Here is a 16,045-nt window from a genome sequence, read left to right on the forward strand (position 1 = left end):
CGCCCAGGCTCCTCACTGTCCCCGGCTCTCCTTCAGGCAGATAGAAAACTTGGTCCCCGGGACCTGAGTGTCAACTAGTGTTTTATGTCATGGCTGAGACATACCTGTTTCCTCCACCTGCGTTCCAGTGTTTTCTGCTTGTAAAGCAGATCACGTTCATTTCCCTGCCCAATCTCCTTAGAAAATCCCACAGAACATTCTCTTTTTATACTAGAGTAAAAATGAAAACTAGGAGACCAAGGATTGGCGTGCGGGGTTCCCCTGGAGTCCAGTCCTCCTGCTCCTCGTCCCTCACTGAAGCAGGGTCTGGAGCAACACAGGCCCTGGGTCTGCAGAGGAGAATGGACACAGGGATGGAAGTTAGGCCAGGTCAGATCAGAGGCCAGTGTGGTCTCCCCAAGAGGCTGGCCTTGTGGATGTCACCTGGAGGATGTCCCACCCCCTGAACTCGGCCTCTACTCACCACCTCAGACTGTCCTATGCAGGAGGCAAGTTGCTAGAACTTTTCACTTATTTCAAGAGAAGATAGAAATCTAACATTTTTTAATGCGTAAAATCTGAATTTGTTTAAATAGTGCAATAATTTAAATGTCAGGATAAGAGATCTTCAAGCTGGACACGCTGGCCCACGCCTGTAATCCCAGCAGCTTGGCAGGCTGAGGCAGGAGGATCGTGAGTTCAAAGCCAGCCTCAACAACTTAGTGAAGTGTTAAGCAACTCAGTGAGACCCTGTCTCTAAATTAAAAAAAAAAAAAAGAACTTCAAGGGACGGAATCCCTCCCACATGCCTGGCAGGACATTGGGAGCTGCCCTGTGAAGGGACAGCCTCGGCAGGGAGGGGCAGGGCCCCGGGGGCCTTCCTCTGCCTGGGAAGTTCTTCCTGAGTCCACAGCTGAAAGCAGGAAGCCCCTCCGGGACCAACAATTGTTGAGGAAACACATAAAACCAGACACGTTTGACTTCACTTTAATTAAAAAATAAATAAATTCCTGCCAGGGGACTTGTTTCTAAATGAGAAAAGAGGTTGAAAGAAAAAATTCAAAGCCAAATCCTATGGGGGCCTCCTCTCTATCCTGCAGTCACCGGCCATGGCAGGCTGGGGGCTGGGGGCAAGGTGCCCGCCGGGCCTGCGGGGTCCACTCCAGCCCCAAGCTGGTAAGTCCAGTCCTGGGGAGGGGACCCGGCCTGGCTGGAGCCGCGAGGTCTGCGAGGACTGCGAGGTCTGCGGCCGAGGCGGCGAGGGCGGTGGTGAGCGGCGGCGGAGCCCTAGAGGGAGGCCCAGCGGTTCCAGTTGGCCTCCCGGGGGAACACGCGGCCCAGGCGGATGGTGCAGTCCAGCGTGGGCTCGTAGAAGGCCGTGGTGTGCTCGTCGGGCGCCTCCACCTCCTCCACCACGGGCCTGGAGAAGAGCGCGGCGGCCCTGGGCTTCCTCAGCAGGCGCTTGCGGATGCAGCCAAGGGACTCCAGGCCCTGGGGACGAGCAGAAGGAGGGTGAGGCCTGGCCCCACCCAAGAGTTTGGCCCTTCAGCCTGTGTGCTGTGTGGGGCATGTCCTCCCTCCGCAGGGGCAGCGGCAGTGGTAGGCCGAGGCCGGGCAGGGGGTGGGGCCACCAGCAGACATGCCTCCTGGACAGTGGCACCCACAGCCCCTCCCCCTGGACAGCCCCTCCCCCTGGCCTGTCTGAGCTGGACGGTCCACTAGTTTCACTCGGAACTTGGAGCTCCCTCTGGGCGAGGGGCACAAGCAGGGCAGCCATCTGGCCAGTCCGGGCGCGCTGCCCTCTGGAGGCAGGGGCTGAGGGCTCCTAGGGAGGGTCCGCGGTGGCCCCAGGGGAGCTGTGGGGGGCGCAGGAGGGCCAAGGGGGCCTGGGGCAGGGTGGGGCCTGGAGACTGAGGAGGAGCCGCCCGCACCTGCAGCAGCTCGAGCACGGCCACGGGCTGCAGCACGCCCTGGTAGTGCTGCAGCAGGCAGCTCTCGGGCGCGCCCGGGCGGCTCATGACGTGGTACAGCACGGCCTCCATCATGCCCTTGCACACGGCGGTGTTCAGGCGGCCGTCCACGCCGCGCCACGGGCGGGCCACAAAGCAGATGTTCTCGCAGTTCCTGAGGAGGGAAGCGAGAATCAGCCCGGTCACAGGTCACCGATTGCAGGGAGATGGCGCCTGCCCAGGTCACGAGGTTGGGACTGTCCACCTTTTGCTCTCTGGCCTTCCCCTCCCTCTTGCCTAGAGGAGGCCCAGATCTCTGGTCAAGGGGGGACCTGCTGGCTGCAGCCATCACTAAGGCCACAATGAGCCCTGGCCTGTGTCACTCCACGCTGGCAGGAGGGACCTGGGTTAGGACTCGGGTCTCCCAGCTCCACCAGGCAGTGGGGCTGGGGCTACCTCCCCTCGGGCTGTCCTCGCCCAGGGGCTGCCCAGGACTCTGCAGCCTGCCTTGGAGCAGAGGCCTCTGCCCCCACCCGGGCCCTGAAGGCAACAGGCCAAGAGTGGCCAGGCCCTTCCAGCTGGCCCCTGGCTCTGGAGCCTTGGTGGGGCCGGGGAAGGTGGCCTCTGAGCCCTGGGAGCTGGGACACGGGAACATGGCCCTGCTGTGCCGGGCAAGGTGCCTTTCAGGAGGCCTCTGGGAACCTGGGTGTGGGCTCGGGGCTGCTCTCGGGCTTGAGTGCAGCCTTCCTGGCCGAGTGTCCCAGGGCAAGGCTGCCTCCCGGTTCAGGGCACAGTGGTCCTGGGACAGAAGGTGCAAATCCCCGAGGCGGGGTTGCCCTGGGCTGGGGAATGGGCCCTGGTTCATGTGGTCAGCCAAGGGCTGTGTGACCTTGGACAAGGGCAGCACCTTTCTGGGCTCATTTCTTATCTGTAAAGACCTGTGGCTGTGAGGAGGCCCCAGGGTCGCTCACGTGGAAATGCCTGGCTTGTGCTTCTCAAAGAGCGTCGTGGGCATTCTGGAAGGAGGTGGACACAGCACCACGACGCCTGGCACTTCTGCCCTCACCCTCCTGCCTGTCCAGGTCACCAGAGCCGAAGTCTAGCACCGCAAGCCATGCTCACCACTGACAGCATGCCACCTGCCTGGTGTGTCCCCAAGGATAAACTCTGCCCTGCTGGCCTCCCCCACCCAGGGCCCGGGACAGAACCACTCACGTACCTTTCCCGAGGCGCCTGGGAGAGGCTGCTGGCCGTGGAGCTTTCCAAGAGCCCTGGGGGGAGACGGGGGTGGGGGGGGAGGGTTAAAGAGCAGGAGCCCATGGCTGCCCCCCAGGTGCCATGCCCCAGCAGCCACGGCACTCTGGGGGTATGCAGTGCACACCAGGAGGGAGGGGGCGAGGCCAGCAGACCCAGCACAAACCCGAGGTCCCAGGGGCGGGGGCAGCAGACACCTCCACCCCCTCAGGAGCCAGCCAGGCCCGGCCAGAGCGCAGCTCAGGGCTCTAGGGAGCAGCCACCCTGGAGCAGGACGCACCCCAGGTTGGAGCTGTGAAAGGGCAAGGCCGGGACTGGGGCCAATCAAGCTGGAGGACCGAGGACGGGGTGGGGCCAAGCCGTACCTCTGGGGTCTTCAGAGCCCCCTGGGAGCTGGGCCTGACAGCTCGGCTGCTCTTGGCCTGGGACGCTGGGGCCACCAACACTTTCCTGGTCCTCCTGCCCAGGCCCCCCGGCAGCCATGTCTTCAGGAGCTGGGGGCAAAGCCAGGGCCTGGCCTTCTGCCCCCTCCTCTGCCCCGGGCCTGGGGCTGGTGGCCAGGCGCACGTCCTGGAGCCTGGGCCTCTTTGCAGGAGACTTCAGGGGACCCTCGGTGTCTGTGTCGCTGCCCTGACTGGCCCAGCGGGCTCGCCTCTTGGTGCCCTGGGGGCTGCAAGAGGGTGCGGCCAGCTCCTCCTGGGCACTGTCCTCGCTGGCGGGTCCCTCTGGGGCTGGGGCCTGATCGTCCTCGCGGGCCTGGGCCGCCTCCTCTGAGTGTCTCAGCCGCACGGAGTGCAGGAGCCAGGGCCCGGCCAAGGCCCTGGCCACCAGGCGGACGGTGTTGCCGCCCACCTCCAGCACCTGGCGCTGCTCCAGGAGGTCCTGGGGAGGGAGCCGGACGTCTGTGCGGGCACAGGATGGGCCTGGCGGGCAGGTGTGCTGCCCCGGCTGGAGCGCCAGCTGCGGGGTGGGCAGCCCGTTCCTTGGAAGGGCCCCAGGGCAGAGGCTCCTCATTAAAGCCAAGGCGTGACGGCCTGGGAGCCCAGCCACACCCCAGGGCTGAGGGGGCTTCCTGGACCTCCAGGCTGGCGGGCTCTCCCAGGGAATCAGCGCCACGCAGTCCCACAAGCTCTCCCACAGAAGCAGCCGTCCCTCCCCGTGAAGGGACAAGAGCCCTCTCAGGCCGACACAGCCCGCTCCCGCGTGCCGGCTCCATCCAGGGGGTGCGTGGGGCCGCCAACGCTCTTCTTGTTATACGAAGACCCCACAAGCTCAGGCTGCTGGGCTTTGTGACAGCCCACGCCTGGACTCAGGGCCCGAGTCAGACCACATGCGCCTCGACAGGCAGCGGGCACTCGCCATCGGGGGGAGTGCAGGGCACTGGGGGCAGGGAGCCACCTCACCTTGCCCTTTGACGGTTGTGGGACCTGGCACTTGGGCTCTGCCACCAGGGCCTTGGGAGCTGAGTCCCCTCTGGTCTACGGAGCCCTGGGCACAGCCCCTGCTTCCACTCTGCCCCAGGGAGGCTGGGGCAGCCCCGACCATCCTCCGGGCCTCGCCACCCCTGGAGGCCACAAGACCTTGCCCCACACCAACACCACAGTGGGGTCCTCACGGCTCCGCTGGCCTTGGCCCATACCCTGCAGCTGACCGAGCACAGGGGACATGCTAGTCCAAGGGGCCCCTCGGTTGTGGCATCCTTTGGGTTCAAGGGTCACTGGGTCCAGGCAGGTAGGGGAGAGTGTAGCAGGGGGGAGTGCTGGGGCCACTAGGGCTGGGTTGGGGACACGGCTCCAGGGAGGGCCAGGGCTGCCAGGCTCAGGGGCTCTCACAACGTGTCCTGATGTTTAAACGCTGATGACTAATTTCAACTAAAAACAAGAAGCAAAGACACCTGCAGGGCACACCTGGGCCCGCCTGGCTCACCTGGATGTAGTCCGCCAAGGTCCTGGTGCGCAGCCCTGCCGTCCTCTCCAGGGCCGAGTACTGTCTGCTCAGCCTCTCCTTGTCCACCCCAAAGCAGCCGGTGGCGGCCACAGCCTGCTGGAGCTCCAGGGCGGCGGCCAGGTCTTCAGGGCTGTACCCCGACAGCTGCGCCTGGCGGGCGAAGGCCTCCCAGCTGCAGGCGCGTCCCAGGGGCTCGATGAGCCTGGTGAAGGTGTCGGGGAGGCAGGAGGTCCCCACCGTCAGCTCCTCCAGGGAAGCAGCTGTGAAGCCTGAGAGGAGGACCGGGGTCAGCCTGCAGGGAGCCCTGCTCCAGATTGCGCAGGTGGCCCAGCTGGGCCCTGCCCTGCGTCCACCTGCTCCCCAAGGGCCGTGGGGCCACCTTGAGGGGGACATGGAGCCCTGGCTGTCGGACTCCTGATACGTGACCCTAGGCTTCCCAAGACAGCTCCTGGACTGGCCACCCTGGCCACTGGGCCTCTCTTGCTTGAGACTTAACAGCATGCACCCAGGGCTTGGAGGGAGCCGCGACGCTGGCTGCCCTGGGCCGACCCTTGCTGTGCCCTGTGCCCTGCGCCCCTCCGGCAGCCCTTCCAGGACATTCCCCTGGGCTCCCACCAGCCAGACATGGACAGACGAGTTTCCCTTGCTTCCTACAGGAGGCGTCTGCCAAGACCACGGCCTATAGGCCACACTACGTTCAGCCGGTCCAGACCCCAGACCCAGCATGGGTTCGACTGTGGGTAGTGGCTGACCTCGAAGCCACCACCGTCGACCACGTAAAGAGGGTCAGAGGGGAGGGAGGGGAGGGTCAGAGGGGAGGCAAGTGGGGGAGGAGGCCCTCCTCGTGTTCTACATAGTGCAGAAGAGGACACCTGAACCTGAGGGACGGAGGGGCCCAGCTAGCCTCAAGTTTCAGCGATAACAGAACAAAAACCAAAGTGTCAAGGTTGGAAGTGCAGGGGGGGGGGGGGGGAGGCCGAGCTCCCACTGCAAGGGGTCAGAGGACAGTGCTGGGCAGCGGCACAGGGTGCAGGCCCAGGTGGTGGCCCCCTGGCCCTCAGGAGCCGTGTGAGCTCTCCCCAGGGCGCAGAGCACTGGCCCCCAGACCTGCCCCTGGAGGCGGCTGTGGAGGAGGGGCCTTCCTGGTCCGACTGGCTGCACATGTCCTCAGACCCGTGCTCCCCGCTGTGGCAGGACACTCACCACTGGGCGCCAGCTGGGTGCCCGCAGGGGTGCAGCGGAGCCGGAACCTGACCTGGCAGGAGTTGACCACGACGTTGTCGTTGGGGTTGAGGTTGCGGGTGCTGATGAGGCCGGGCGCGCAGTAGCCCCGCATGAGCAGGTACTTGGTGTGGGAGGCCTGGTGGGCCTTCACCTCCACGCCCTGGCGCTTGGCCCCCGAGCCCTCGTCCAAGTCTTCCTCCTCGTCCTCGTCGTCATCCAAGCCCCCGTCCTTCCCCAGGCTGGGAAGAAGGAAACCTGAGGGCCGGACCCGAACTTCCTCTGCGCCCCTGCCCTGCCTGGGCCTCTGTGGCAGCGCGCTGGACCTGGGCCACTCCTGACCCGCCACCCCACCTTCCCTGTAGTCCCAGCTCACATCCCCCCTGCCATGCTTCCTGTGTTCCTCTGGAGGCACCAGAGCCCCTGGAAGGCACAGCAGAGACCCCTCCCTGGACGTCTGTTCTACACCCTCCACAGACACGAGCCTGGCCCCAGGAGCTCCCAGAAGCCCCTGTGGCTCCCTGCTCACTCTGGCAAGGGTCCGGTGCAGGCCAAACACACGGCAGCGAAGCGCAGCCCACATCTGTCCGCGCAAAAGGACAGGTGACAGAAGACCACAAAGCCGAGTCCCAAGAACAGGCTCGTCCCCACTGTGGCCGGGGGCACGGCCGCGGGCTGCTGCGCCCTTACCTCTTCATGACCTCGCTCTCCACCACCGAGCTGTCCACCACCACGATCTGCTCTGGGATCCTGACGTCCACGGACACCAGGCCCAGAGAAAAGAGGATCAGGGCGGTCACACAGTGTCCCCCAGGGCCGTCCAAAGAAAATGCCACCATATCACTTGGGGGGTCGCTGCTGTCCTGGTCTTTGAAGGAGAAGTGGTCGGGCTGGTCCCGCTTGCCGGCCGCCCGCAACCTCTCATAGAACTGGAAGGACTCGGAGCAGACGGTGCTGGGGAAGCGCCAGGTGAAGAGCCTGCGAGACCAGAGAGCGGCTGAGGCCCGCAGGCCAGGAAGGGCCAGAGCCCTGGGCGCTGACCTCCCACAGGAGGACACACCTGCAGGGCCACACAGAGGTCAGCCCTCGTCCCTGTTAGGAGTGTGCCTCTCTGTGACCCTGTAGAAACAGCCAGAGTAGACCCGAGGTCCTCCTGCCGCGCTGCCCCCACCTCGGTTCACAGATGACCCAGCCTGGACACGTGGCTCAAGGCCAGCAGCCCTGCTGGACTCTGCACCCACACCTGCTCCCCATCCCAAGAAGAGGAGCCGAGGGCCACCAGGGTGAGGGCTTAGGAAGAGGCTGGAGCCACAGCAGAGGAAGGGGCAGGAGGACCAAGAGACCACGGCCTTGTCCTCGTCGTCTGCACACAGGCTGCGGGAGGAGGAGGGGCAGGCAGAGGGCAGCGTGGGCAGGAAGCCAGCTGTGGCCTGTCTGAAGGGACATCTAGGCATGTGCCAGGAGGCTGGTGGGCACGATGCCTGGTGTGCGGGGTGGCCAGTGGTGCCTGCCACAGCGTGAAGCCACCAAGAGTGTGCCCCTGGGCGGCGCTGCAGTGGGGTCCTGGATGGCCCCATCTGCAGGGTGCCCGCTGCTGGGGCCAGGGCAGCAGAGCAGGAGGCCCCGGGGTTCTGAGCCTCGAGGATGAGGACTGAGGTCCGTGCCCAGCTGGGACATTGACCCGTCCCCACCTGATAAGACAGGAGACAAAGGAACAGCTAAGAGGCCAGGACCCTGACAAGCCCTGGGAGCACTGGCCTGTCCACACGGAGAGAGGGCGGGTGCCAGGCGTGGAGGCCCCCGCGGCGCTGAACAGAGGGCCGCACCTGTAGTAGGACTGGGACAGCTGGTAGGACATGGGCACGAAGGGCAGCGCCCGGTTCTTCTTGGGGCCGAGCGTGTGGTTGACGCGCCGCCGGTTGACCAGGCTCCGCTTCTGGCACTCCATGAAGGCCCGCACCAGCACCTGCTCCTTGTACTCCCGGTACAGGCGGAAGGTCTGCAAGACAGCGCCGTCAGCAGGGCCCAGCCCAGTCAGCGCCGCTGTGTGGCTGCGGGGCCGGGACCCTGCAGGCGCCCCGTCCAGCCTCACAGACCCGCGTCTGCCCCTCACCCCCGAGTGGAGGAAGGCGCCTGGAGAGGAGGGGGCTGCCCCCACCAAGCCTGTTCCTGGGAGTCAAGGTGGCAGCAGTTCTGACATCACCGTCCCTTAGCCTCTGCCCTGTTCCCAAGTGCCCCCTGAGGTCACCACTTGGAACCGGCCACCACTACCCAAGGCCTTGGAAACACAGCGCGAGGATGCATTGGGGCTGCATGGGACCTGGGACCAGGCACAGGGGTCGCGCCCCCAGCCCCAGCTGGGGCTTGGAGAAGGTTAGCCTCTAGCTAACTGGTTACCCTGCTCTGTGCCACCCGAGTCCCCAGGGCCCGGACCTTCCTCCACAGCAACCAACACGATCCTCTCGTGCTGAAATCAGATCACATGTTCCTTCCCTGCTTGGAAAATCCAAGTGGCCTCCTTCCACAAAGGAGCAACACCCAGTCCCTACCAGAACCCTGAGTGGGACTGTGCCCACTGCTGTGGCCTCTCCTCCTACAGCCCCACCCCTAGGTGTCCCCCCCCCCCATTCTCCTGAATTTTCTTGGAAAAGTCAAAGCATTCCCACCTCAGGGCCTTTGCACTTGCTGGACCCAAACCTGAGCACGACTGGCTTCTTAGCGCTCAGGCCTCAGCCCCTCCCGGCCTGCTCCTCTGTTTGCCCTGCCCCCCCTCCTTAAGGAATCTGCGGAGCGGGGCTCGGGGACCCAGGTTCCAGGAATTCTCTGGGTGACTCTGAGGTGCCCTAAGCTTGGGAGGCCACTGTTCTGACCTCTTCAGTGGGACTTTTAGGAAAGGACACCTGTATTTTCTCCACTGTGCCCTCCCACTCCAGTGTGGCTGGGTGTTGATGGGGCGGGCGGGAGCAGTAGAGGTTGAGGTCTACAGACACAAAAGCAAAGAGCCCCACTGGGAATCCACTTATGACTGTTGAGGAGGGAAGATCTCTGGTGGCATCCTGGTGTGGCGAGCTGTGTGACTGTGGGCATGTGTTCTGACGTCTCTGAACCTCCCACCTGCTTCCCAGGCTCGTGTGGGTTGAGCAGACCTGGCCCCTCTCTCCTGCTCCCCAGCCACAGGAAGCAGAGTCCTCGGGAGACCACTGCCACCAGGGGAGCTCTGCCCTAGGACCTGACAACCAACCTGTGTCCACACGCGCACGAGGGGAAAGGTGCCACGGGCTCAGTGACTCTGTCGTCACACCTCATTTCTTCTCCCGCCTGATTTTGTTTTAAATATGAGGTTTACAACCTAAACCAAACACTTAAAATATTTAGGGCTTTTGGAGGTTGCTTTAAAGACGGGACAAGGGAGTGGGGAGACCTGGTGAGAGGCCAAAAGCCCCCTCCAAGCAGCGCAGCTCAGCTCCGAGATCTGCAGCGGCTGGGGCTGCAGTGACGCCCCATTCCACACGTCTGAAAGGTGCTGGGAGGAGGGAGCCCTGTGACCCAGTGTGTGTGTGACCAGGGCCTTGGCTGCAGGGCTTGGACGTCAAGGGGGATCAAACCCCGAGGCCCTACAGCCGAGGAGAGTGGGGAACGGCCCGAGCCGGCTGGCCCTGTGCCGGGAAACTGGGCCCACCTGGAAGGACTGGCAGGACTTCATCTGGCTGTTGGAGAGGGACAGTGTGCTCTGGATCAGGTTCTGCAGCACCAGGAAGTGGATGTCGTCCACGCTGAAAGAGAGGTCACAGGGTGTGAGGGCAGGCGCTGCTCGGCTGGTGTCCAGTCTTGGGAATGTGACAAGTGCCCACGGTGTGCACCAGGGAGCACGGCCAGCGGCACTCTGTGGGCCTTAGTGACTGACTGGTTTCAAAGGAAAACTCTCTTCTCGTGGGTTGGGGCGACATAGCCTGGGATGGTTCACAGGACACCAAGGGCGCAGCGCTCAGGAATTCCTTCCCTCTGATGCTCTGTGAGCCTTTCTCCCCTGGAGAGTAGCTCCTCGCTGAGGCGCAGGGCAGAGCCAGGTGCAGGCCGGAGCCAGGCGCAGGGAAAGCGAGTCCAGCCTAGGGCTAGGCCGGCGAGCCTGAGATCAGGTACAGCAAGGATCTTAGTCCTCGCGGGCTAAAGAAACTCCGCAGACGCCTCAACACAGCAGGAGCGCAGCACGGCTGGCACAGGAGGCCTGGCACTGACCAAGGTCGCTCTGCGCAGCAACGCTCACCTGTTAAGCTCGTCTTCCTTCCTGATCTGGTCCTTCTCATCGCCGATGGCCAAGACTCGGTACCTGCACAGGACAGAAGCAGAGGACAGTGGGCCACTCACTGCCTGGGATGTCGGACTGACTGTGAGTGAACCCCGCACACACAGTGACACGAGGACACACCATGCCCTGCCCGTCCACCAGGCCTGTTTAGAAACAGGGCTGAGAGGACAAGACATAACTGTCCGCTCACTGATGGTCACTGAATGGCAGGGGTGCGCTGGGCATGGCTAACACGGGGTGAGCTGGGAGCTCACAGTGACTGGAAAACAAGCAGAAGAGGGGGACAGAGGGGACACCCGGAGTGATCTAAAGAGGCCCCTCTAGGGGCTGGAGCAGGGGGGTGACTGTCCCAGGACTGGAAAGGGGAGGGACGGAGTCCACGAGGGCACCATAGGCCACCGCTGAAGTGAAGTCGTCACCTAGAGCACACAGGGGACCTCAGTTACCAAAACGCACTGTCCATCTCTCTCTGCCTTCAGGAGAGGTGTTCAGGCCCCCCCCCCCACGCGCACACACACGTGCATGCACATGCACACAGCAATGGGATGTTACTGGGCTTGGTGTGGTCTTCCTGCAGTGTGGACACGTGGCAAAGCGTCACACAGAGCACCGTGAATGCCCGCAACTCTCATGCATTGATCAAAAATGACAACAAAAATGTGGGAGAGTCGTTGAGTGGACAGCACAATGCAGGGTGCCTGCCCCCGCCCCTTGGAGCTGACGTGGTGTCACTGGACTGTTTACACCAAGCAAATGAGTTACAGAGCTGACTTTAAAAACAGCCATTTGCAAGACATTCCTTTGGTTTCTAGAAAGGTCAGGTAAAATCTCAAATCTACTGCCAAGAAAAAGCACCTCTTCAGAAAAACGTGACCCCCATTTTGTCAAACAGGAAAAATATGGACCCCCTTTCAATCCTGCCTCAGGATCAAATGCTCAGGGTCAAAGGAGCATTCAGCTGTTCCAACTGCAACCCACTCTGTCCTCCTGGGGCCCGTGAGCTCCCCTCTGCCATCTTTAACTGTCTTCGTTTAGGACCAGGAGCTGCCCAGAACTTCACTGAAAACACTTGGGGACATAAGTCACACAGAGGTCAACAGGCCACTGAAAAACCTTTAAGACTGAGCATCAACCATGCCGTTGGGAATTCTAGGGAACAAGTTACTGAAAAAACAAAACAGAATCCAGAAAACGGCTCATGCGTGTCAGTGCACGATGACTACAAATCACTGCCTGACCCGGCACACGGCGGACACTCCACCTATCACTGCCCAGTGGAGGAAGGAACGAGATCTCCAACTGAGATGCTGAGGGCCAAGGACCTCCCAGAGGGCGTCACCTCTGCACAGCAAGAAGCTCCGGAAGGCAGGGCAGGGGCTTTCTGGTGGGTGCTGGGGGAGGGAGTCGCACCTGCACTCTGCTGTGGAAGCAGGTGCAGTTCACAGACCCTCAGGTTCACAGACCCCACAGGGCTGCTGAGACCCAGGTGTGTCCTTCCAGATCCAAGAGGCTGAGCTGGAAGCGCAGGGCCTGGGTCTCAGGCACCTGAGGCCGATTCTGGCCCTTCTGCCCGCAGCACTGAGCCAGGATCTCATGGATGAATGCCCGCTCCCGCCAGGTACCAGGGCTGGGTGCACATAGCCCCTGCAGCACCTGGCTGCAGCCCCGAGGCCACCGCCCCCTTTCCCTCACTTACATTTTGGAGTTTCCTATATAAAACAAGAAAATTCAGCAAGAAGTGTATCTCCTGAGCAGGAAGGCCTGGGGGAGAGGAACGCAGGCGCCAGGGGCCACGAGCGGGCGCTCTGCCCTGGGTTCACGCTACCCGCGAGAGGAGCTCAGGTGGAGGTTGGGGAAGGCCAAACGCATGGGCAGGCGCCGGGCGTCACAGTCCTACTGACTGCTGGCTTTTGCCGGCAAGGACAAGGCAGACCCAGCCCGAGGGCGCACCTGGCGAACAGCTCCCGCAGCGTGTCCGGGATCTCCAGGTCGGGGTTCCTGAGGGCTGAGCTGAACTTCTCCTGGAGCTTCTCCACAAACTCCTTGAACTCCTTGGCACAAACCTGTGAGGTGGAGAGGGACATGTCAACCCCCCCTCTGTGAAAGGAACATCTGCTGACAACTCCTGCCACTATGCCCAAGAAACACGGAGCCTGCAGCCTGCCCTGACTTTCCACGTCCCCAAGTCCACGGTCACCCGTCACCTGAGGAGGCCAGGGCAGATGAGGCAGTGGACACTCCTCTCTTTGCACTAGGAAGCCAAGGCCCTGGTGCCAACTGGTGTGGGAGGTCCCCGGCCCCAGGGGAGGCTCGGACACAATCCCCGAGACCCCTGGCAGGCCATGGCAGGCCGGTGCTGCCCCTGCTCCTCCTCCCACCGTGGGCTCCTGCCACACGGTCCCTCTGGGCTGGAGGTGAGGGAGCCAGGCTGCTGGGCCTGATGGGAGGTGGCTCCTCCTCCAGCCCACCCCTAGGCCGTCCAGACACGCCATTCTAATGGCCTGGGGCTGGGCAGGAAGGACACAGCCGCTCCTCCCTCGTGGCCTCCGCCCTCCTGGCCCACCACTTCCTAGGCTTAGTCCAGAGCTCGGCACCTTTGAAGAGCCGCAGTGCAGAGGCTGCTGGTGGCCTCTCTCTGCCCACACCTTCCCCTGGCGTGTGGACCTGACCAGGTCCGCGTGACAGAACGCCGGCTGCCAGCATCGACCAGGATGCCCGGGCCGCTCGGCCTCACGCCCCAGTGCCTGCCACCCTTGGGAGCGGGCTGCTGCGCTGTCACGGCCACTGGCTTCTCTGCTGGTCCCACTGTGTGCAGCTCCCGAAGGGGAAGGCTGCGGCTCCCCAAGGCTCCTGGGCACCAGGCCTGGCGCCCACGCAGCAGAGCCCGTGACTAGCTCAAGGACAGAGGCGCAGACTGAGCCTGGGTGAGAAGACACCTCCCCCTCGCCAGCCGCAGCCGCAGTCCCGCATGGCGGCACGTTCCCGGGGAGGCTCTGGGAGCCCGGCTGGGGGACCTCTGAGGAGCCGCCCCACGCTCCTTACAAGAGGCCCCGGCACAGCAGCATTCAGAGCGCAGGGTGACTCCAGTCACCTTCAGAAGCGATGCTCGGAGCTGAATCAAACAAGGTCCCAAGCCCAAGGACGGACAGGAGGGTTCCCAAGGGAGCAGGAGAATGCCACAGCTGACCCTGAGAAGGCCCGCAGCCCGGGGCAGCCAGCACCCAGCACCTGCCTCAGGGAGGCGGGCCCTGATGCCACAGGCCTACCTTAGGGTCCTCATAGTCACATTTCCGACTCATGAAGTCCCCGACGAGCGCTTTATCCTGGTACACCTCGGCCAGGCAGACCCTGTGGGAAGGCAAGGCCAGGTGAGGTCTGGGCGGTACCCCCACGCCTGCCCACCTGCGGGCGGTCTCCACCCGCGGCTCCGCCTGGCCAGCTGCAGGATGACTGGCCCCTGTACCCGCAGGGTGCCCTTGGCTCTGGAAAACAAGTCACTGGGGCGAAGCAAACCTGGCTCAAGCCTGTGGTCACCACTCCGTCCTCTACTAGGAGACCAAGAATAGGAGCTCCCGCCTGGTCCCCACAGGGCTGGGCCAGGAGCACAGGCGGCCACTACTCCAGCCAGTCTCCTGAGCACGCTGCCCCCACCCGCCCTTTCCCCTGCCACGTCCCCGAGCTCCCAGGTGAGTGTCATTCTACTTTATGGCTTGGTGATGAAAAGGACGCCCCCACCCCAGGGCAGGGCAGGGCAGGCGCACAGGTTCTCGGTCCCTGTCCTACCTCACAGGGGAGTGAGGAGTGAATGCCTTGTCCCCAGCACTGTGGCCCTGAGACTGAGAGCAAGCACAAAGCCCCCGCTAGTGCTGAAACCCCCGCCCCAAATCCTCGCTGCCACCAGGGAAGGACAAGGGCATCCACCGAGGGTCAGGGGTCAGGGAGCCAAGCCTCTGACCTCACTGTGTCCCTGACAGCTCACACCCGCTCTGTGCCGTGTCCCCTTCCAGGATCAGGCCCTGCGGCAGCTGCTGAGGTGACCCGGCCCCTCTGTCTTGCCACAGGTGGTCCCAGGCTGCTGGTGGGGCCGTGGCCTGGAAGCCTGCTTTCCTCACCTGCTTCACAAGGGAGCTCTACCTCCAATAAAACCCAGCAGGGGCTGGTCCCCAGAGCCACACACGGCCGACAGTGAGGGACGGGGCAGTGCCAACACCGACTCCAACACCGAGGGCCTCCGGGGCCACGTGGCACGCACTGCCTGACCTCCCGCCAGGCCCTGAGCAGGCGGCTGCGAGGAGCGGGCGAGGAAGGGGCGGGACAGAAGCCCAGCGGGGCAGCGGCGTACTTGTAGTTCAGGTAGGCCTGGGGGTTCTTGACGATGTAGCGAGCTCGGCGGCCGACAGAGTGCGACGTCTTGTCCAAAGATTCTTCAAACGTTGAGTGTAAGATGTCCCGCACGACCTGCCAGGGGACAAACGGGCCCTTCACCTGCAGAAACACAGAGGCAGGACAGAAGGTCAGCTTCCCCAGGCCACCTGATGGGTCAGGGGCAAGAAGCGGGGCCTGTGCAGAAGTGGATGGCACCGACTGGAGGGTCAATGCCCAGCGGGTCGTGAGAGCATCACGTGCTCTGCTGAGGGCTTCCAGTGCGCTGGTGGACACAGGGGCACGCACTGCCTGACTTCCCACCAGGCCCTGAGCAGGTGGGGCGAGAGGAGGGGACGAGGAGGGGCAGGAGGGGGCACAGTTGCCAGCCCTCAGGACACTGCAGAAAGCCACATGCAGGGGGTGGGGGTGGTGTGAGCTCTAGAGGGCAGAGCAGAGGGCCATTCAGAGTAGGAGGCCTAGGAAGGCCCGGGTCTCTGGGCTTCATGGAGCTGGGGTGGGGACCACCCCCGACAACACCTCAGTGCAAGTCACCATGGGGACGGCAGGTGTCTCCCAGCCTCCTCCTTGGAGAAGGGATGGGTTGGAAGGGATGGAGGGACGAAGGTCAGGAGAAGGGACCCCGTGAGTCTGCGGGTGAAACGCAGCAGCAGCCAGCACCCGTGGCTCCACAGAGCCCTCGCCTGCCGCCTCCTGCCGAGCAGTTTGGCGGACGCCTGTCCACACCCTGCTGCCAACTGACACGGGCAGGGCAGCACCAGGCAGCACGAACCCCCAGAGCAGGTCCAGCAGGTGCTGGGGGACACGGGAGACGGACTCTGGCTCAGGCTGTGGGCCTGAGGAGCGTCAGGGCACAGAGCAGCCACCTGCCAGGCTCAGTGCCATTGGCAGGGAGGAACAGCGGGGGCTGTGGTGTGGGGGGTGAGCATGAGGCGCCTGCCGGGGCCAGGCCACAGCCACTGCCCCCAGTCCACGAGAATCTGGTCACAACTGTGACGATTGTGCA

General features: G+C 63.6%; 1 protein-coding gene across 1 annotated transcript in view; it reads right to left on the reverse strand.

The window, feature by feature from the left end:
* Positions 1-950: 950 nt before the first annotated feature.
* Positions 951-16,045, reverse strand: part of GTF3C1 (general transcription factor IIIC subunit 1) — a 64,773-nt gene continuing 49,678 nt past the window's right edge. The window contains exons 25-37 of the mRNA XM_081298366.1: positions 14,999-15,141; positions 13,923-14,004; positions 12,607-12,719; positions 10,615-10,677; positions 10,030-10,123; positions 8,177-8,349; positions 7,041-7,328; positions 6,333-6,592; positions 5,109-5,398; positions 3,548-4,064; positions 3,148-3,199; positions 1,911-2,103; positions 951-1,470 (exon numbers count right to left, since the gene is read on the reverse strand). Coding sequence (XP_081154492.1) covers positions 1,267-1,470; positions 1,911-2,103; positions 3,148-3,199; positions 3,548-4,064; positions 5,109-5,398; positions 6,333-6,592; positions 7,041-7,328; positions 8,177-8,349; positions 10,030-10,123; positions 10,615-10,677; positions 12,607-12,719; positions 13,923-14,004; positions 14,999-15,141 — 2,472 coding nt within the window. The 3' untranslated portion in view covers positions 951-1,266. The remainder of the gene's footprint in view (positions 1,471-1,910; positions 2,104-3,147; positions 3,200-3,547; positions 4,065-5,108; positions 5,399-6,332; positions 6,593-7,040; positions 7,329-8,176; positions 8,350-10,029; positions 10,124-10,614; positions 10,678-12,606; positions 12,720-13,922; positions 14,005-14,998; positions 15,142-16,045) is intronic.

Source organism: Spermophilus citellus (genome assembly GCF_964194105.1).
Source record: "Spermophilus citellus genome assembly, chromosome: 6".
Classification (NCBI taxonomy): domain Eukaryota; kingdom Metazoa; phylum Chordata; class Mammalia; order Rodentia; family Sciuridae; genus Spermophilus; species Spermophilus citellus.